Source organism: Pieris napi, chromosome 21 (genome assembly GCF_905475465.1).
Source record: "Pieris napi chromosome 21, ilPieNapi1.2, whole genome shotgun sequence".
Classification (NCBI taxonomy): Eukaryota; Metazoa; Arthropoda; class Insecta; order Lepidoptera; family Pieridae; genus Pieris; species Pieris napi.
In genome coordinates this window covers 6,368,255-6,391,627 of record NC_062254.1, presented here as the reverse complement: position 1 = coordinate 6,391,627, position 23,373 = coordinate 6,368,255, and the positions used below count along the sequence as shown (strand labels likewise).

At 31.0% G+C, this 23,373-nt stretch overlaps 1 protein-coding gene across 2 annotated transcripts in view; it reads left to right on the top strand.

The window, feature by feature from the left end:
• LOC125060442 (lachesin-like) overlaps positions 1 to 16,523 on the top strand; it is a 34,538-nt gene extending 18,015 nt beyond the window's left edge. Inside the window, exons 6-11 of one of the 2 annotated variants that reach the window (XM_047665347.1) lie at positions 1,487 to 1,615; positions 2,641 to 2,778; positions 11,469 to 11,633; positions 12,552 to 12,626; positions 13,144 to 13,221; positions 14,650 to 16,523. In XM_047665347.1, the coding sequence (XP_047521303.1) occupies positions 1,487 to 1,615; positions 2,641 to 2,778; positions 11,469 to 11,633; positions 12,552 to 12,626; positions 13,144 to 13,221; positions 14,650 to 14,738 (674 nt within the window). In that variant the 3' untranslated portion in view covers positions 14,739 to 16,523. The remainder of the gene's footprint in view (positions 1 to 1,486; positions 1,616 to 2,640; positions 2,779 to 11,468; positions 11,634 to 12,551; positions 12,627 to 13,143; positions 13,222 to 14,649) is intronic. The other variant, XM_047665348.1, reaches the window with a different exon arrangement.
• The last annotated feature ends 6,850 nt before the right edge of the window (positions 16,524 to 23,373 follow it).

The window sequence follows — 23,373 nt, the reverse complement described above, 5'->3', positions numbered from 1 at the left end:
TCGCTCGTCCAAGTCACGTTTCCACTCATTGTATTAATTAAATATGGGCACCGCTACACGCGAAAAACGTTGAATTAATGTTTATCACCGCTATGACGGCCGTCGTGCAAATGACAACACAGCTATTTGACGTTACGGTGACACTCAACGTCCTCTAGTAAACCTACTCCGATGTTATTTATAGACAACGTATGGGTGACGTCACCCAACGTTACATTACGGCCGTTAGTTAACGGCACCGCTTTTCTAGGAAACCGTAGCTTTACTTTCTAAGTCAGGTAGTTTTAATTATTTAATTGATTTACCGTAGTTATAATTGTGGGTTAGTGCAAACACCTACTCGAGAAGAATAATAATAAATAATAATTGTCTACAAGTAATAAAGTATAAAATGAAACAGCAGGTGGTACATGACCGAGAGTGGCACAGTGCATAGAGGAATGGTTGCATTTGGAGGCCTTTCGCAAAAATAGAGTACCTAAAAGAAGATTGAAATAGAAACGTGTTTAAATGTAAAAATATCTCAATTAAAAGGCTATTATTATTATTAATAAGGTATATATAAATAAAAACATTACTTATAATATGTGTGTTTTTTGTTATGCCTTAAAATCTGATTTGAAATAATTTAATTATAAAGATATTCCAATTAAGAGTTTCGAGGCTAACAACCTGCACTTACTTATAAGTATTTAGTGTGGCTACTTTTATTCGAACTATTTAATTGATTATATTTGTTATAACTCTCATATATCTGGATAGGTATAAGAATATATCATTCTATAGCTTTTCTATAATATCTAGAAATATCTTGCGTCATTACTTACCTTATGACCTCTACTACAAGACGCTTTAATATAACACAAAGGCTTTGATCCTACATCTACGGTTAATGCCACAGCTACGGAGTTCCATCTAAAGCTAAGATTTAAAACTATATCGAAACCTTTACTTTATGTACTTGTAATATATATCGCGTAATAAATGTACAATCAGGATTAGTTAAGACCAAAAGCAGTTTCGCAATTTCGCAAATTTAATATTTCTGCCATTTTGTATTTTAATAGTCGTGCAATTTCGCCTCATAAACGCAGTCTGATAAAAGTGTGGTACCATAAATTAAAAACTACTTAAAACATAATCCAGTTCTAGCACATTCTTTTGAGTGTTTCTCATTGTGTCAAACTGTGTTAACGCTGTGATCTGTGATCTTTTACAACTGTAATTAAACTGCTTTAAGTGACTGCACATTTAAATAAAACTGTTTTATATATGCGATTTGTATACTTAACTATACCCGCATTGATACAATAAAAAAATACGTTTAAAAAATTGAAAAATTAAAAATATTTACAGCCTATTCTATCTCTTTCAAACGTTATACATTTTTTTAAAGCAGTCGCAGCGTTTCGGTATTAAGGGGGCGACCACAACAACACGATTTTTGTATAAGATAATCTAATTTAACCAAATATATCTTCGACAGTAAGTGTGGTCGACGGTGAAACACTCACGATAACGAAGGTATCTCGCCTGCACATGGGTGCATACCTGTGCATTGCATCTAATGGAGTGCCACCTTCAATTAGCAAACGCATCATGCTCATGGTTCAATGTGAGTATTAACGCTAATCTAAGATTATCTGAAGCTCAAATTATTGTATATCTGTAATAGTACCTAATTTGGTATAAGCTTCGTTATGCAATAAGAAAAATAAATTATCTCTTAGAAGTTGGACGGTTTATCGTATTCTGTACCATATTAATTCTATTGTATTGTTACTTTGATCGGTCCACATAAAAACATTATCCATTTACGAATGATACAAAAATAATTCGTATTTTAATGAAATACGAATAATTTATTGGGTCAACATTAAACATGTTCAATTGTTCATATTTCCATAATATGTATATTTAATAACTTGTAACTTTTATTTATTGCATCATCATTTACTCAACAAATTGTTTTCGTAATTCAGCCTTCTATTTTATTGAATTTAGTGGAATTGCCATGCAAGAAGGCCGGCAATTTCGTACTTACGTAGTTCCTTTCGATGGTGCAAGTTCTGTTGACACAACGGTCGTATTATCATAATAGTGCCAAAGTACATATTAAAGTTTTCTGTTTTGTATTTTCCATTGCTTTTTGAAGTTATACTTCTTTAGGCGCGTTATGATAAATTGATGAGAGTGAAATTTTACGATGCGCGCGCACCGTGACACAAAATTAACAGAATTAAGTTGCCCACGGAAGATGCTACGGCATTGGACATAATTGAAAAACAACATTCGAATAATAATAGAATTTATGTTACACAATGTAAGAGAATAATAATAAATTTATTTATTTAATTTTTCAAATGTAACCTGAACTTTTTTGATTATAATGACTCCTTTTCCAGTCTTTGATTATTTAATTGTAATTAATTATTTGCATGCAATCAAAAACTATTTTTAATAATGCCAAAGAAGTATAACTTCTTACGCGCGTACATAAGTACACGCACGCTTTCTTTTTTCGTCTAACGTTACAATGATTTATTAAATAAAGCAATTTAGCGCTATTACAGTAATTAAGGGTTTCTTTTACTATTTAGGTAAAGCAAAGCTGAATTCTAAAATTGAGTTTTCTCATAGTTCCTCCGATGTTATCAATTCCGAATCAACTAGAAGGCGCCTATCTCGGACAGGATGTAACGCTGGAGTGCCACACAGAGGCGTATCCCTCCTCCATCAACTACTGGACAACGGATAGGGGAGATATGATAATATCCGGTGAGAGTTTTACTGTACGATAATGATAGAGATAATCCCAAGTTATATATAGCCCTAGATAAACTTAAGTTAGACATTAATTTGCAACAGAAAGTGATGAAATTTTTCATAGAAAAGAATATGGTTTTTTCCATGACGTAGCCACGAACAAGATATTCTACTTTAGTAAAAAAAACTCTTATATTATTTTTACACTGACCAATAAAAGATTGCCTGCATCGTTGAATAAACTTGACAAACATTGCTGTTTATTTTTTAATTACAGTATATCTCGGTATACAAATTAATATCGTATTAATGTGTTGTTTTCTGTCCAGTTTTAGATATTAAAGATAAAATATTACTAAATAATTTTATCGTGTGAGGTTTGTTAGTAGATTTCAAACAGAAAAATATGTTTTTTACAAATACATATAACGGGAAAAATAAAGGTAGTGAACATTAATCAAACTGCACCCTTGAATGTTCAATCACCTAAAATAAATTTATAGCGAAGTACTTTCGCACTCAGGAAATATCGCAACAAAGTATTATCGAAGTCAATCAAATGTAAGTAACAATGAAAACATTTCCAGCGATTCTTTGTTGCTCATTTATTTAGTTTTCCGACAGAATACTATGTTATTATTACTTATTCCTTAAGATTTTGTTATAAAAACCACCGAATTACTTTGCAGACCAATCATTTGACAATTTTCTCAATAACAATAAAGTTCTACTGCTCTGTCTGGAACTAAGTATTTATATATCTGTATATGAGTAATTCGCGTACATACATAAAATACAAGTGGATTTGTACAACTTCTTCTGTTATTAAAAGCCTCATAATATATCTTTGATCACTAAAATTCACAATATTACAAAGCAAATTACGAACAATGTAAAATCATAATTAAATTTATGAATAGATAGAAACCATACATCATATTGAACTAAATAACATGCTTTCAAAATGTAACACTACGATTCTATCAATGATTTATTATCGGATAATGAAAATAGTTTCCTTGTAAAGGAAAAAGCACTTCTAATACATTGTGTGCAGTCATGCGTGAATTAAATACGTTTGTACGAAATAGCACTGAATATTTTGCTCGTAAGCAATTTGATTTCTGCGCGATCAGTTTTTCGCAAAGCGTTGTCTATTAGAGTGATATGTTTTTATGAATGATCTTTAATAATAAAGAAGGTTGGTCTGCAATACATGTGAACTATTATTTTATTATTTTCTTATGTAGCCAAGTCCACATTTCAAGGATCGTCATGCTCGCTTAAATGTCATTGCTTGTGGCGGCGTCCATGCGTCGGGTTGTCTCTCTCCCTAAAATATGGCGAGGCGGCCGATGGCTGTCCATGCGTCATACTCGTGAACGGGTGCTGCTTGTGGTGACTGGTCGTACTTGAATTCGTGTATGCGGTGATGTTAATTATTTCGACTATGTGTTTGCGTGTTGTTCCCACGAGAATGTAAGTGCGTGCTCCTATTTCACCATGCCTCCTGCTGATAGGGGACAAGTCTTTGTTTTTATTTATGTTCTTATTATTAATTACTTAAAATGTCATGTGGAACATGGTGTAATGGTTGCAGCTCCTTACAAACGTTGTGTAAAGAAAAAAAAAACATGGCGATTAAAAAGAGTGGCGGAGAGTTTATTGCCAGTTCTTCTCTTCCGTTCTACGCCCTTGATTTGAGAACTGGCAGTAAATGTAAAATTAGAAGCATTAATATTTATTTCTTTAATGACGAATCACAAGTGTACATTGTGTTACCTACGTGAATAAATGATTTTTGAATTTGAATTTGAATTTGAACGAATATTACTGAATGAAGAATGATGATGAGAAAAACTCCTGAATGGATGAAAATCTCCTGTAATGAAACTTTACAATAATATAGCTTATACATCGAAATACCACATAGGCTTCGATTTATAAAGATATTGTGTGATCTTTCCAAAATATCAAGTAGGAAAGAAATCAATAACCCTCTAAAATTTGTAATATTAGCGTGTTTAATCAATTCAAAAGGGCATTAAATATACATATTAGAATGAGCCTAATAGGCTAAAATTGGGATAGCAGATGGCGACGCGTATCTCGTTCGTATATTTATATTAAGTTTCTTATGTAAATAAAAATACGTTTTTTGTAATGAGAAATAAAGTTCGTTAAACATTAAAAAATCTACCATCTGGGAGCTATCCTGGCGTGCGATGCCAAAACCGCTACAGTTACACATATGTAATGTATGATGAAAATGCTTATCTTAAATAATTAATATCTTTAGTCGTTTGTTCTACGCCACGCTAAGATAAGCTCGAAATACTAATCCTGCGCAGAAGTTGGGGGCACCAGCTAGTGATTAATATAACTAAATTAGATTGGCAGGTTTTTAGAGATATCTGAAGTTTCGTGACATGGGGAGACCCATACGTTTGTTTCATATTTTTTATGCTTACCAACCCAAAACCATTTTTGTTTCTTCGGGAATCTAACCTGTGACCGAGCCGAGGACAGTAAGGATCTTTTTTAGTCTTAAGACTAAAAAAGATCCTTACTGTCCTAATATTAATACTTAAAAATAATAAAATTTTAAATGTATCTGACTGATCAAAAGTACTATTTGTATGTAAATTATATACAATATTCGCATAGAGGATATTTGACGAAGTATTTGTTGAGGAAAAGCTCTGGCTATCCAACGTATAACTTTTTACTTTGTAGCGATGTCATTGCCTGAGGGGAAAAGTGTATTTCGCAATTCACTATTTTTGCCAAACGAAGTTTGTTGTAAAATACGTGAAACTAATTTAATGTTATTCGGGAAACTCTATGGATTAAACTCATCTAAAAATGGACTCGTAAAATAGCTGTATTCCTTTGTACACTTTTTATATTTAGTAAATAAATGTTAGGTTTAAAACCCACAACGCCGGGTTTAGTTTTGTCGTTTTATGATAGATATGTTTGTTAACTTGTTAGGTGGGTACAATTTATAATTAAAGTTTTAAAACTTAATAATTGGAAGTAAATTGGTATAGTAAGTTCAGATCGTATCTAAAAGTAAGTAGCAGCGATGGGTAAAGTGAAGTAGATGTGTGTTAATACTCACAAATGTTATTACTTTTGTTTTGTTGAATTACGAACAGCCACGTAGTATCTACTGATTTATATTACAATGAATACAAAACAAACAATAAGCTAACTAATTTAAAGAAATAAACACAAAAAGAAATAAGCACACACGTACACACGCATTTAAAATATTTGCCAACTACTATGTCAATCCTTTTTAATTACTGCCATTATTTTTACATTTTTAAATCTAATACGAGTCTTTAAAATTCTCGTGTCACAATATTCGTTCCCATACTCCTCCGAAACGGCTCAACCGATTCTTATGAATTTTTTTATGCATATTCAGTAAGTCTGAGAATCGGACAATATCTATTTTACATCCCCCTAAATGTTAAGGGTGGTAACCCCTAAATTTTTATTTTGTAGAAAAAAAATTGGTTTTAATTTTTTTATGATACAGCATACAAAAATACATACAACCCTTAATTGTTTACCCGTTACCATCAACCCCTATTTTTATTGTACTAGATAGTTATTATCATTGAACTAAAAAATTCTAGAAATAATATACATGGCAAAACGGCGTTTGCCGGGTCAGCTAGTATTATATAAAACTAGCGGACCCGACAGACGTTTAGACCAGTGCCGATAATTTTTGAAACCTAAAAAAATTACAGTAGGATGAAACCCATCAGGAAAGCAGGGTAATATGATCAAAATGAAAGGAAAAATAAATTACGGTCGATCTGAGGTCGGGAAGGGGTAGGGGGGGGAGTTTTAAGGGTAAAAAACGGTTTATCTCGATTTCCGGCAAAACTAAAAGTCCTATCGAAGAAAGTTAAATGGCAAAGTTGTAGGTAATAAAAAGATCTAAAACTTTTGTATTCACACATTTTTCACATAACCTCAAAATTTATGTGAAAAATTCAAAAAACCAAGTTTTTGGTTTTTTATTTTTATCTTTAACAAAAATATTTTTTTTTTAACGAAATTTGGTGAAACCTTACCTTTCTATGTCCCAAATACACTGTAATTTATTTGATTAAAAATATTTATTTGTTCACCTTATTTTGAATTAATATCGAAAAAACACCCTAATTTTCAATCGAAAATTCTGACGTCAAAATTTCAGCTTTTTTCAAAAAGTTGGTGTGCTTTCAGTTTGTTGAAATCTCTACTTTCCTATGGTAAAAAAATATATATCTATTACCATAGTAAATCTTCTCAGAAAACGCAAAAAATCGTATGCAGAAATACGAAAATTTTAGCCCATCTAAAGGCTAAATTTTTTTTTTTAGGTCACTCAGGTATATATAAGTTATCTTAAAATAGTAATAAATAGGCATCTGATTATAATTTAAAGAAGATTCATAGAGAAGTAGGGAAGGGGATGACGGGTCTGGGCGTTACTGCATACGATTTTTTGCATTTTCTGAGAAGATTTACTATGGTAATATATATATATATTTTTTTACCATAGGAAAGTAGAGATTTCAACGAACTGAAAGCACACCAACTTTTTGAAAAAAGCTGAAATTTTGACGTCAGAATTTTCGATTGAAAATTAGGGTGTTTTTTCGATATTAATTCAAATAAGGTGAACAAATAAATATTTTTAATCAAATAAATTACAGTGTATTTGGGACATAGAAAGGTAAGGTTTCACCAAATTTCGTTAAAAAAAAAATATTTTTGTTAAAGATAAAAATAAAAAACCAAAAACTTGGTTTTTTGAATTTTTCGCATAAATTTTGAGGTTATGTGAAAAATGTGTGAATACAAAAGTTTTAGATCTTTTTATTACCTACAACTTTGCCATTTAACTTTCTTCGATAGTAATTTTAGTTTTGCCGGAAATCGAGATAAACCGTTTTTTACCCTTAAAACTCCCCCCCCCTTCCCCTTCCCGACCTCAGATCGACCGTAATTTATTTTTCCTTTCATTTTGATCATATTCCCCTGCTTTTCTAATGGGTTTCATCCTACTGTAATTTTTTTCACTTTTTATTTATTTTAAAGGCTATCTGCACTGGTCTAGTTGTCCTGCATGATACTTCTAGTCTAGTCGACAAGTTGAAAATGGAACAAAATAGAGATACTACTCTTAAAATTATGTGCGATAGCTCATTGGATCCGGAATGACGTGTAGAAAAATGTGCTAAAAGCGTGTATTAGCACATAAAAAATTGCAAAAGTTATAGACCATTAAAGATGAAAAAATAATGGCATTTAGTTTTTTGCCGATATTTAATAAACTATTAATATTTAAGAAATTTCAAATAAAGATTCTGAAAGAAGAGGAAATTTCTAATAAAAAACTCCTGACTCCCAGAACTCTATCTCCATTATTTATAATGTTAATTTAACGCTGAAAATAGGTCTGCGGTTGACATTTTTAGGATTCGCGCGTGGCGTCAAAAGCGACTACGGCACATTAATTGATTTATTTAAGGTATTGAATATTTTTTTTTAAATTTGAAAAAATTATGGTGTGTTCTGAACACTATAATTAATTTATTCCCGTTGAAAATTTTACTTAAAGTTAATTTTTCAACAAGTTAAATAATTGTTAACTAACGAAATTTTCTCGAACGACCGTCTTAATTGTAAGTGAAAAAAAATGTTTAAATAATGGTCGTAAAAATATTTCGCTTCGTAGAGCCTTTCTTACATACATACTTAACAAGATCGTGCCATAAAAGTTAAAAAAATATTTATACTTTGTTTATAACAATTTTTTTACTTAAACAAAAACTTAAAAATCCGTGTAATGATGTTAAAAAAAATTTTTTTTTCTAAATCATCATATAATCGTTTTTTTATTAATACAAGATATTTATTGATTTGCAAAAAAAAAAATTCCCGCCATTTGTTGATAAAATTTTTTTAAACAAATTGATTAAATCAATATTTTAAAAAAAAAATTTAACACAACTTTATTACATTAAAAATTTTATGATTTTAAAAAAAAAAATTTTCCTTAATAACAATTTTTAATTGTTTATAATCGTTTTTTTTAATTTTCTATTGTTTAAATAATTAGTTGAGAATTTTTTTGACGTGACAACGTCTTATAAATCGATGGAGCCCGCTGCACGCATGAAAAAACATGACTCATGCGGCGTTATCTCGCTCTGAGGCGTTACCTCGCTCTGAGGCGTTACCTCGCTCTGAGGCGTTCCATTCAAGGCTTGAAGTGCAAGCGAGAGCGCGAAGCGACAGAGAGGCACAATCGGACTCCGCGCTCTTCAGCGTTCGACATCTGTCTCTCTCCTACTTGAGTGAGCGAGTTCGTGACGTTGTCACGTTCAATTGTCGTCAGTAAACCGACTTTACAGACAACCAATTTTTTTTCCTAAAAATCATAATTGACAGTCTTCTATAAAGTAACAGAAAAAAAATTTTTTTTAATCAACAATTCTATTGTTTATTAACTTACCAATTTGTTATAAACAAATATTCAACTTTTGTTTATTTTTTTTCTAAAATTTCTAAAATTAACAAAAACAACCATATATAACAAAGTATAGAAAAAAAAATTTTTAATTTTAAATAAAAGTAATATTCATGATAATCAAAAAATTTACAAAAAAATTTTTTCTTTTATTTTCTATACTTTGTTATATATCGTTGTTTTTGTTAATTTTAGAAGTTTTAGAAAAAAATAAACAAAAGTTGAATATTTGTTTATAACAAATTGGTAAGTTAATAAACAATAGAATTGTTGATTAAAAAAAAAAATTTTCTGTTACTTTATAGAAGACTGTCAATTATGATTTTTAGGAAAAAAAAAATTCTTAACTAATTATTTAAACAATAGAAAATTAAAAAAAACGATTATAAACAATTAAAAATTGTTATTAAGGAAAAATTTTTTTTTTTAAAATCATAAAATTTTTAATGTAATAAAGTTGTGTTAAATTTTTTTTTAAAAATATTGATTTAATCAATTTGTTTAAAAAAAATTTATCAACAAATGGCGGGAATTTTTTTTTTGCAAATCAATAAATATCTTGTATTAATAAAAAAACGATTATATGATGATTTAGAAAAAAAAATTTAACACAACTTTATTACATTAAAAATTTTATGATTTTAAAAAAAAAAATTTTTCCTTAATAACAATTTTTAATTGTTTATAATCGTTTTTTTTAATTTTCTATTGTTTAAATAATTAGTTAAGAATTTTTTTTTTCCTAAAAATCATAATTGACAGTCTTCTATAAAGTAACAGAAATTTTTTTTTTTTAATCAACAATTCTATTGTTTATTAACTTACCAATTTGTTATAAACAAATATTCAACTTTTGTTTATTTTTTTCTAAAACTTCTAAAATTAACAAAAACAACGATATATAACAAAGTATAGAAAATAAAAGAAAAAAATTTTTTTCTAAATTTTTTGATTATCATGAATATTACTTTTATTTAAAATTAAAAAAATTTTTTTCTATACTTTGTTATATATGGTTGTTTTTGTTAATTTTAGAAATTTTAGAAAAAAAATAATTAAAAAAAAATTTTTTTTAACATCATTACACGGATTTTTAAGTTTTTGTTTAAGTAAAAAAATTGTTATAAACAAAGTATAAATATTTTTTTAACTTTTATGGCACGATCTTGTTAAGTATGTATGTAAGAAAGGCTCTACGAAGCGAAATATTTTTACGACCATTATTTAAACATTTTTTTTCACTTACAATTAAGACGGTCGTTCGAGAAAATTTCGTTAGTTAACAATTATTTAACTTGTTGAAAAATTAACTTTAAGTAAAATTTTCAACGGGAATAAATTAATTATAGTGTTCAGAACACACCATAATTTTTTCAAATTTAAAAAAAAATATTCAATACCTTAAATAAATTAATTAATGTGCCGTAGTCGCTTTTGACGCCACGCGCGAATCCTAAAAATGTCAACCGCAGACCTATTTTCAGCGTTAAATTAACATTATAAATAATGGAGATAGAGTTCTGGGAGTCAGGAGTTTTTTATTAGAAATTTCCTCTTCTTTCAGAATCTTTATTTGAAATTTCTTAAATATTAATAGTTTATTAAATATTGGCAAAAAACTAAATGCCATTATTTTTTCATCTTTAATGGTCTATAACTTTTGCAATTTTTTATGTGCTAATACACGCTTTTAGCACATTTTTCTAGACGTCATTCCGGATCCAATGAGCTATCGCACATAATTTTAAGAGTAGTATCTCTATTTTTTTCCATTTTCAACTTGTCGACTAGACTATCAAGCGATTAGGCTATAAAACAAAGTTTGAAAGTACCGACTAACTAACGAATCAAAACCACCCAAAAGCACAGAAAAATCTTTCAAATCGGTCAGGTGTTCAGTGGCATACACACGTACAGTAGAATTATATGCCACTATCCGAATATTGTTCAGATAGTTACGAAACCAATTTCAATTGAAATTTTCTTTGATGTTACCAATGTTTTTATCTTGCTATTCGGAACGAAGACAAATACAACATAAAAAACATGAAACTTTCTTTTATATATATGTATAGAAAACGTGAACCCTATTCTAATAGAACAACAAGCAGGACATTTATTCCAGCAAAATTGTACTCAGATTTTATAATTGAAGTAGAAATGGAAATTGTAGGTGGGAAATACGAAGCGATTCCAGTCGACAGCGGCTACAACAAGTTCATGATGCTCAAGATACGGAATATAACGAAAGAAGATTTCGGTTTCTACAAGTGCATCGCCAAGAACTCGCTCGGGGAAACTGACGGCATTATTAAACTCGACGGTAAGCCTTGCTTGGTGTTTTTCTTTATTATTGCTTTATTTTTAAAGGCATTGTTGCATGCAAACGTAATATGAAATGTTATATGTTCAGCGAAGTTCTCGGTGTGGTAAAATAATTTATAAACAATTATAGCAGTTAAAACCTAACCAATGTAATAATGTATCAACTTACACATATCTCAATTTAAATCACAGTGTCACATGTTACTCTTTTACAAATTAAACTCAAGAACTAGGCTGTTCTTAGTTAGTAATTTACTAAAGGCACACTCACCAACAAATGATGTTGGTTATTTCGACTATGTGTTTGCGTGTTGTTCCCACGAGAATGTAAGTGCGTGCTCCTATTTCACCATGCCTTCTGCTGATATAAGACAAATCTTTGTTTTTAATTTATGTTATTATTATTAATTACTTAAAATGTCACATGGGACATGGTGTAATGGTTGCAGCTCCTTACAAACATTTTGTAAAACAAAAAAATGGCGATTAAAAAGAGTGGGGGAGAGTTTATTGCCAGTTCTTCTCTCCCGTTCTACGCCCTTGATTTGCGAACTGGCAGTAAATGTAAAATTAGAAGCATTAATATGTATTTCTTTACTGACAAGTTATAAGTGTACACTATGTTACCTATGTGATTAAATGTTTTTTTTTTAATTTGGTGGTTTAAAAAAACAAGTACTTAGTTCCCAATGGTATTTAAATATAGTAGTTATAAAATGCAACAGAAGTCCTATAAAGGTTACACTACATACTTCAGTCTTCAAGCCTAATATATATATATTGTTCGTCAACATTTGTATTATTTTAAACAAAAGATTCAAACCATTATAAGATACTGTGAGTCAAAATTTTATACAAGAATTCAATGCTCAAATATAATTGACAAAGTTTAGTTACGACAGATTATTTGTTGTAGAAATACCAGCCCCGCCGTCCGCCTTTACGACCACTCAGAAACCGATACTAGACAACCAAACAATAAGGAAAAAAGGTATGTACTTTGTAAGGCAGTCGTAGATTCCAGTTATCTAAAAAACATTAATGTGACGTTGGAGCTTAATAGATAACTACGTTACTTAAGAGCGCACTTATTAATAAAAATTTAAGTAATTTTCGGTGTCGGAAATTTTTTTCATTTTTCAAATTTCATGAGACGAAAACTTCGGAATTTATTGAACCAACTTAGCTTGAAATGCCAGTTTAGGTTTTTGGATAAAAATACTTTCTGCTCTTAGTAAAATCAAAATCGTAGGAAAGCCTACTTCATTTTAATAAAAATTTACAATAAAACAGGCAAATCAGTTTCTTTATTTTTATAAAAAATTTGAATACCTGTCCGGTTTCCAAAACCAAAATTAAGCGTTAACCTAAGCCTCGGAGATGGTACTTATTTTTTGGTTAAAACTGTAAAAGGCAACGGTATTCTGCTTCGACTGATGTGTTTTTTATCATTTAATATTATTTTTGTTTGATTACGAAGCAAATATAACAATAGTGTAATTTTACAGGGCAACTTGTTCAAACGAATGAAGCAATCAGCTCAACCTTCCAAGGTGAGGTGTTTGATGGACAAATACGGGACTTTGGTATGTAACTTACAAGTTAAAAATACTTAATTCCGTTATCACACGGAACAAAATATAGTTTTTACAAAGCCTTTTCAAAATTTCATCTATTCGAATAAAAATTGAAAAACTGCTTCGCCATGAACGACCTAGGCTAGAAAAGTACAATATCATAGAACACTTTGTATGTATATGACATACATATATACAAAAACATCAACAACAGTTTTTTTGAAACACACAAATATAAAGTACTTACAATGTTCTTATAGTAGGAATAATCATTAAAAATTGGTAAATGGAACACTAAAATAAATTAAAAAAGATTTGTTCATGTAGCGGTAATGAGAAGTGTTGGCGTAGTGGCTTCAGTGTGTGACTCTCATCCCTGAGGTCGTAGTTTCGATCCCCGGCTGTGCGTGGACCAATGGACTTTCTTTCTATGTGCGCATTTAACATTCGCTCAAACGGTGAAGGAAAACATCGTGAGGAAACCTTAAACCAAAAAGTCGACGGCGTGTGTTAGGCACAGGAAGCTGATCAACTACTTGCGATTGACAAATGATCATGAAACAGATTCGGAAATCTGTTGCCCAGACCTAAAGAGGTTGTAGCGCCACTGATTTTATTTTTGTTCATGTAGCAATATACCTCACTGTATTGTGGTATTTATTCGTTGAGCGAGGAAAGCTTCAGTTATGTGGTCACTTATGAGTGACACCTGTACAACAGGCGCCAACTTAAATCTTTAAGTAGCGCCTGTGTCCTTAAACCCCACGGCCCAAGAGTCACTCCAAAGGGAACAAAGAACTACTAGTAGAAATATTGTTTTAAACAACAATTATTATGGATTTATTGAGTTATTCTTATGTTGTTTAATTTCTATATTCAGTTTTCCCATTAAATCGCATGTTTATGAGCATTTTAATATTTAATTGTAACTATTTAATGACTTGTATTCCAACAAATATTTATAAATTTATCTATAAATAACGGATGCGTCAATTTTTCATACTTTTGACGTGATAACGTCTTTAAAATCGTTTTAGTCGGGTGACATGTTCAGAAACTTGTGTCACACCAAAACCTCACGAGCGCGATCGCAGGTATAACGAGAGAGAGACGGACCGATCTCCCGTCTCATCTCGAGCGCTGCCAGTCATTCCGTGAATGTATGAAGAAAAATGTATATCATAGTCGAATAAGTAAACTTGTCATTTTACACCCGAAATTTATCATCAAAAGTGTGAATAAAACGATAGATGTAATTTAAAATTTGAAAAAATTGTTATCTTCATTAATTCCTTACTTCCCAAAAACTTATATCACCAATAAGACGTTATCACGTAAACATCTCGATCGTAAACCTACTTTACAAACAACCAATATTTTTTTACGTTTAGTAAATGAAATTACAACGATTTATTATTCAACAATATTTTGTTTCAGATTTCTACGAGAACTCGGCTCCGACGCACAATTTGAATATTAATTTTATGCTATTATTTTGTTTATATCACATAATTTTAGTATCCTGATGTAAAGTTTGATATTTTTTTGTGATAATTTACGCAAATATCAGACATTTCAGTGAAATACAGTTTTTTTTAATCATGGCCAGGCTTACTCTGTAGCGTCAATAGATATTCTGGTATTCTGAATTCTTGAGTCTTCTGTCATTGTATGCGACACGAGCGCTGCAGATATTGAAAGAATATCAAGATAATATTTAATAGATGTCATCGTAATGTAATGTTGGACTGTGGAATCAATATCAGTTTCACAGAGTAGCATTACACCTCACGAAACTTGAATAAATAAAAAACTAAATCAAACAGTAGGACAATTCTTTACGGAGTCACATTATAAAAAAAATAACCTTTAACATTTAAAACTGTATTTCATTGAAACATGTTCTGTATCAATACGAGTTCCTTTATGTCATGCTGAACAGACAATAACATTATTGAAGTCTGCGACCGAGTTTGTACGAACCTGACATTTCTAGGCTTAGACTAAATGAATGACTAGATGTTTCAATGTGATTGACGTTTTATTTGCCAAAGAATACTTTGCGAATTTCGAGGAGTGAGCACGAAAATAACGCTTTCGTTATCGCTTTCTACAATAAGGTGCTTTGAAATTATATACGATTTATTTAACGCAACTATTATACACTATATTATTGATAAACAATGCTATAAAACGCAGCTTATTAAAATGTTTGGGATTTATCATTAATTAAATAAAAACCTGCGTAAAATATTGCCTCATACTAAATCCTATAGTATAGGATTAGGACCTAGGGGTCCCGTAGACGCCAAAAGTCAAAAGGGCAGTCGTGGCACTCCATGAACACTCATTTAACGCACTCAGCGTTGCCGGCCTTTGAGGGAGGAGTACACACTTACTTTGAACAGTTGTCATATCTCTCAGGGAAGACTCCCACCTTGAGTCGATTCCACAGTTCGCTAGTTCGCAAGAGAATCATGTAAAGCGGTATGTAGTAGTATAGTATATTGAATCACAGGAATTATTATTATATATTTCAAAATATGGCTTAAAGGTTAATTTAATTCTTACTAGGTGTTACTGAGTAGAATCATTCGACGCTTCAGATATGGAGACCACAAATGACATTTATTGTGTCAATCATTTTTTTGAAGCTAAGTTAGATAGTCAACAAAAACAAATGACTATAGACAATCAAATTCATTTAGTCTAAACTGGACATTTTGGCTTTGTTTTGAAGTAGATGTAATGTCTCATGTATAAATAGATTTAGGTCGAATTTTCTACATCGATTTTGTAAATTTTGGATAAGCCTTGTAGGATCTTAGACTATTAAAACGAGTCTTAAGTTATTATCTAGTATTGAGTACTGTAAAGCGTCTTACACACTTTATAACAAGATTTAAGTTTGATTCACATTTCGAATGTGGAACATATACTTAGTAATTAATTGTTTTCTTCCTAATGAGCGACACATGCGTACTATACAATCTACAGAATCGTTTGTCGAATAAAACTCATGCTTGGTTCACTGTTTTTGTAGTAAACGCACAATTCCAAATTTAAACTGCCTATTCTAGAATTTAGATCGTTAATGTTGTTTAGGAAACAAATTGCTTTATTTTATAGCGATACACATATTTTTTGTATTTATTTAAACATTGTATTAAGTAGACCTTACCCAAATATAACTGAAATATTGTACCTAATAGAGTATTTTATCATTCAGCTGTTAAAAGTAAAAGGAAAACCATGAAGTGACGTTTCAATAAAATCATGCTTTGATAAATTGTTGTTTTTATTTTGTTAATTATTAAACATGTGTGCAGTGTTGGCCTTGTGTCTTCAGCGTGCGACTCTTATACCCTCTCAATTTAATGCTTAATGGAAGGTCTATGGCGACATCTAGTGGTCGATATTTAGTTGTGTCATTGTGCACATAAAATACGAATTTGTATCTACCCTCACTGCACTAAGAGCAGTGTTGGCCTAGTGGTTTCAGCGTGCGACTCTCATACCTGAGGTCGTTGGTTCGATCCCCGGCTGTGCACCAATGGACGTTCTTTCTATGTGCGCATTTAACATTTACTCGAACGGTGAAGGAAAACATCGTGAGGAAATCAACATGCCTTAGACCTAAAAAGTCGACGGCGTGTGTCAGGCACTGGAGCCTGATCACCTACTTGCCTATTAGATTTAAAAATGATCATGAAACAGATTCAGATATCTGAGGCCATGACCTAAAGAGGTTTTCGATATTTGAATATAAAAAGTGGTAAAACAACTTATGATTATTAGTATTTTTGCGAACCACTGACAGTACCAAAGTTTTATATGTGCTATGTCCTCGGTTATTTAGTTATTTGGCGTTGCCTACGTTTCTGTGAAACTTTTGCGTAATCTACATAAAAAGTTGGTCCAACGTACTATTAATTTCGCCCGTGATGGATCGCTAGGAATTTTTGCTGTGGTGGAAACAGCATAACTATTTTTGCTATCTACACTAACTATCTTAGGACCACTTTAGTATAAAATTGGAAAAACTGTTTTTTTTACTTAATTAATATGATGTGTAAAAGGTCGTGAACTCTCGTCTAAACAATGTCAATGTTTCAGTAGATCGATAACCACTATTGCCTTTCAATACCACAATTTTTATTGAAGTTATACTTCTTTAGGCGCGTTATGAAAAATTTCTGTGAGTGAAATTTTACGATGCGCGCGCACCGTGACTCAATATTATCATAATGGGCGCCGAGCGTGCGCGAGCGAGATGGGAATAAGACAATCTACAAGTAAAAAGAAATAGAATATGCGTGACGTTAGCAGCTATGCCAAGAATTTTGAATGACCATAATGACATTTTTAGTACCTTTTAAACAAATATAGGAGTTTTAATTATTTTTTCAAACAAATTTAGCAATGCTTTTTCACAAAGACCTATTGTTACTTAGTTAAAAGGTTATGAAACATACCTAGTTATTAAATTGAATTAATAATATAAATTAATAATAAATAATAATTATTATTAATATTAATTAATAATTGAATAATCTAATATATAAAATTCTCGTGTCACAGTTTTCGTTGCCATACTCCTCCGAAACGGCTCGACCGATTCTCATGAAATTTTGTGTGCTTATTGGGTATGTCTGAGAATCGGACAACATCTATTTTTCATCCCCCTATATGTTAAGGGTAGTCCACCCCTAAATATTTTTTCTTTATTTTTAAATATTTTTTTCTGTTTTTATTTTTTTATGATACAACATTAAAAAATACATACAACCCCTAACTTTCACTCCTCTACGATCAACCCCTATTTTTATTATAAATGATATACATGGCAAAACGACGTTTGCCCGGTCAACTAGTATAGATACTAAATATTAAATATTGTTAAATTATTAACGCTAAATATTTATTATTAATTATTTAATATTTTAAAAAAATAAAGAAAGTCAAAGAAGTATAACTTCTTACGCGCGTACATAAGTACACGCACCATTTTTTTTTTGTAATAGGAGGCCAATGAGTTGGAGGCTCATCTGATGTTAGGTGATACCGCTGCCCATGGACACATAACATTGTCAGTAGGCTCGCAAGTGCGTTGGCGGCCTTTTGAGAATTGGTACGCTCTTTTCTTATCACTATTTCATAAGTGAGAGACTTGATAGATTCAAACGTCCAGACGGTTATACAAATAGCAGAGTTAGTTTAGCTATAATATTTCTTCGTAATAGTGGTTAGAAAGTTCTTTTTTAATGATGTTAATATAAGTTATAGAATAAGAAATTTACTAGTGAATACAAAAGTAGGTATTTTTTTACCTATTTATAAATATCGCAAAATATGTTGCTAAGCGCAAGCGAAGACTTCTGGATTCATTCGAGTATTTTTGAAAATCTATTTGAACTGTGATCGTTTTAATAAGTGCGTATGTTTTTATTCCGGAAAACCGAAGTCTCTATGAGGTAGCACAGAAAAATGTTCCATATGTTTGTATGTAGCCACTTAAAAAGCAAACAAAGTAAAAAGCTTTTGAAAATATGTTCAACTACTTATTTAATTATAATAAATAAATCAGTGGCGCTACAACCTCTTTAGGTCTTGGCCTCAGATGTCTGAATCTGTCCCATGATCATTTTTAAATATAATAGGCAAGTAGGTGATCAACCTTCAGTGCCTGACATACGCCGTCGACTTTTTGGGTCTAAGACATGTCGGTTTCTTCACGATGTTTTCCTTCACCGTTCGAGCAAATGTTAAATGCGCACAAAGAAAGAAAGTCCATTGGTGCACAGCCGGGGTTCGAACCGACCTCAGGTATGAGAGTCGCACGCTGAAGCCACTAGGCCAACACTGCTCTCACTTATTTAATTATACTTACAATAATATTGCAACAGACTTCCAAAAACAGAAAATATTTACCAAGGTTTCGTATGCGATGTTCCGAGATTTATACAAAAGGGGAAAAACCAGTCCCAGTCGGTGTGGTTTCTCCTGGCGTCATTCTAAAAGTAAATTCTATTTTTATCATTTCTATTTAAGTTGATATATTATTTTTAATACAATTAAAATACCTTTTATATTCCGAATTTATTTTATAATTTGCATTGCTCGAAGTGGTAAAGTTAACGATTATCTAGTTGATAAAAGGGCCTAGTGCTAGACAGGCTACTTCTAATTAATTTGCGATATTTGTTTTAAAATAAGTGTTGTTTGATGATTTGCTATTTTAAAAGAGTACCCAGAGTTTTTGACGCCGGCTTTTTCTCTCGGCCTACACCCTCTGTCTTCTTTGCCGATGTGTAGGGATGCCTATAAATTCAAATTTAATTACGTGGAATAAGTGATACATGTATCTTATGTTCCATAATAAACATATTTTTTCTTATAATTATTATTTTATTACACTGAAGAATAATGGTTAAAATGCCAACATTTATTTAAAAGTAAAAGGAAATTACAATGTTATCTGTATGTAACTTCATTAAAATGCGCAAACTGAGTAGGTCTGTGAACGATAATTTCAAGGTAATGGATACGATATGTACAATTTATACTTGTAAAGGAACTCTGTTTCATTATTATTTTTATACAATTTATTTAGGTGAATATTATATTGAAAATATATATTCTGATGTATAAAGCTTACCAATAAAATAATGATATATAGTCTAAGTTTATAGTATAATTATACTATAGTTTCTCAATAAGGCTTAGGCTTATATATACTGTATCTTTTAAAGTAGTAAACAATCGATTTAAAAGATACAGTATATTTATGCAAACGTTCTAACAGTGTAGTCATCGCAAATGGGTGTCCATGGCCGGTCTTTGAGTGAGGAGTATACTCTTTCTTTAAACAATTGGAGGTCGTATTTCCCAAGACCCCCTTCGGGAGTTGATTCCACAGCTCGCTGGTTTGTAAAAGAAAATGTCTTGTAAAGCGGACCGTGGGAGACTTCCAGCCATCAAGGTGATGCTGATGAATATAATGTTCAACGTTTTAAATATTTGCCTTAGCCTACATAGTAATAATAATTATTATAAATTGATAAATAGAAAATTATAGCAAATTTTAAAAGTATGGTTCCTGTGGCGTAATGCAGCATTTCCTCGCTGTATTGCGATACTTCGTTGAGCGAAAGCGACAGCTAGGGTCACCGGTATCACTACCAGGCGCCAACTTAAATCTTTAATGAGTGTCTGTGAACTTGAACCCCACGGCCCAAAAGTCTCTACTCCAAAGAGAACAAAATATGATAATATTAATAATAATCAAGATAAATATCCTGTATATCAAAATTTATAAACATTAATGAATTTAATTATAACATTCTAAATGTCCGGTTTCAGAGAAAAAATATATTTAAAGACTAAGGTTGTGGTAAATTTTTTCATGTGTCAACGTTCATGCAAGAATCGGGTGGCGTGAAATTCATTACAAATTTGCCCAGGAATCGTCGAGGGAATATTCGGCACCACAGAATTAAGTAATAAATGGGATTAACGTCAAAAAAAACAGTGGCGCTACAACTTTTTAGATCAGGGTTTTAGATTTCTACTGTTTTTTCTAATAGGTTAACCTTTTGTGCCTGACACACCGTCGATATTTTGAGCCTACGGCATGGTGGTTTCCTTAACAATGTTTTCCTTCACCGTACAAGCAAGTGTTAATGCGCGCATAGGCAGAAATTGCATTAGGTGTACTAACCGGATATCCAATCTCAGAGATGAGTTTCGCACGCTGGTGTCTCTAGTAGGCTAAAGGGAATTTGAAAAAGCCGAATTAATAAAAAATATCTAAAACAGACCAAACGGTGTCGCATATATTTTATAATCAGTTAAATACTTTCGTCAAGTCATAAACACGCGACATTATCCGTCTATCTAACTGACCAACCACGATTAAACGAAATGCGGCATAGTTTCATCTGTTGTTTTGTTAATTGTGTTAACACAGCGATAGATTCTTACAAGATCTTAACATAAGAATTAAAAAACGTAAAATAACATAATAGTATAAGATCCCGCTATACAACGACCTTCACCGAGATGCTTATTTAATGAAACGTATTTAATATGTCAATAAATATAATCCATATGGGTTGTCTAGCAAATTTCTGTCCAGAGTATGTTTAATTAATAATTAAAAAAAAAATATTTTTTTAAACATTTCACCGGTATGATTATTAAATAAATTCTATACCAATCGAAAGTATGAAGCCCATAGAATATGCAAACTTTATGCTGCCCATTATTTTCCGGTCACAACTATCGGGCTGCCAGGTATAAACAGGTAAATCTGTACTAGCATTTTGCAACGGTCTGTTTATTGAATGAAATTTAAATGAAATTAAAGATTATTTTATTCTGAACACGGTGGTATAGGGTTGCATAACGTTGGTTCGTTTAGATGGATTGTAGTTAATAACTCTAGTGCACACACACGAAAGCAGTTTTTTTGTTTAAACATGATGAGTTTAAACCCTAAATTTTCCTAAAATCAAAAACAAATTTAGTGTCTATAAGTTGGTTTAAAATGGACGTTAAAACCTATACCAAACACGTTGTCAATGGTCAAAACAAAAAAGACTCTCACAGACTATAGAGTAGTTTCACATGTAGCAGGTAACACGGACCGCCATTCCATTAATATGTAACGAATACCAATCTCAGTGCAGTGCCCTTTATTGCCCTGATCAAATCAATACTCCTTACTCCATAACGTGTTCATTAGCTAACCGTTATTGCCAATTATTGGTAAGAGAATTAACATATTTACATATAATTACACGTAAACTGCACGATAATTGGGGATCACTAGATATTAACATCATTACAACCTTTGCTGACAATTAATATAAACCACGATATATTATAATTTAATTCTTCAATAATTTTAAAACTTTGTATTGCGAGTTCTTGTAAACAGTTTCAGTAAAAAAGACGGTATTTTATACCTACTTCCTCTCTTAAACGTCTCATAATTTTCCATAAAATTTTTTCTTCCCTCTAACCTGATAAAATATTACTGATGAAATGTATTTTTCACACAAACAAGAGAGCAGCAGCCTATTAATTAGTCTTATCTAATAACTATTAAATTAAATTGCTTGAAACATGATAAATGTATAACAATCATGTTTTATGGTAGCGATAAATTATTATCACCCATATAATATGCTTTTTTTTTAATTATACACTATTTTTCGCCACCAAATTAGAAAGTTATAAAAAGATAAGGCATATATATATGTGATATGATTTAATATATTATATAACTTGAATTTACATTGAAATAAATAACTAACCGTAACATAAACTAAAATATATTATTAAAAGGAGTAATAATAATATGTTTTATGGTTTAAACGTTAAGAAATGAACTTGTAGTGAGTATGCGAAGAATGAAGTACATAGTAATGAATATATTTTGACTTTATAATTCATTAGACTTCCTAAATTATAAGTATCCTTTACAGGTAAGTGGTAACCGGCACATGGTCGTAAAAAGGTCATTAATTTTCGTGTCCAAAGACGTATTACACACTCAAATAGACAATTCCATTGTTCCATGGTTCCGCTTTCAAGGTTGATCTACATACAGTGACAGAGACAAAGAGTATTTAAAAAAATATTAATCTTTAATAAATAAAATATAGTCATTTAAAAGTTTATATTTAAATTGCGATACAGGTGAAATATTTCCTTTATAAAATATATCCGAACCAGTTGTGTATTTAACGAAATAAAATTCTATATTATTTTAAATAGCGTTTGGAATAAATAACAAATATTATAAAAAAATATAAATAATTCAAATTATTAAATATGTTACCAAAATGGCATAACTTAATACTGGTTCTTGGGGATGTCTACGTATATGGTATTTCAAAATTATATGAAAACTGGGCGCGTGCGGTCCGGCCCTCGAATTAGTGAGCTTAAGAGTTTGAATGCAATTTTGGAAAATAAATCTTATCTTCTACGAGGGAGCCAATTTCGTAATCTCTTTACCCTTGAAAGATGGTTTAAAATTTTCATAGAAATACTTTCTGTTCTATCAAAGTGCGCTGTGTAAAAATTTTCCACCCATTATTTATCTTTACCCATTATTAATACTATGATGTAAGTCATGTTATAAAGAAATCA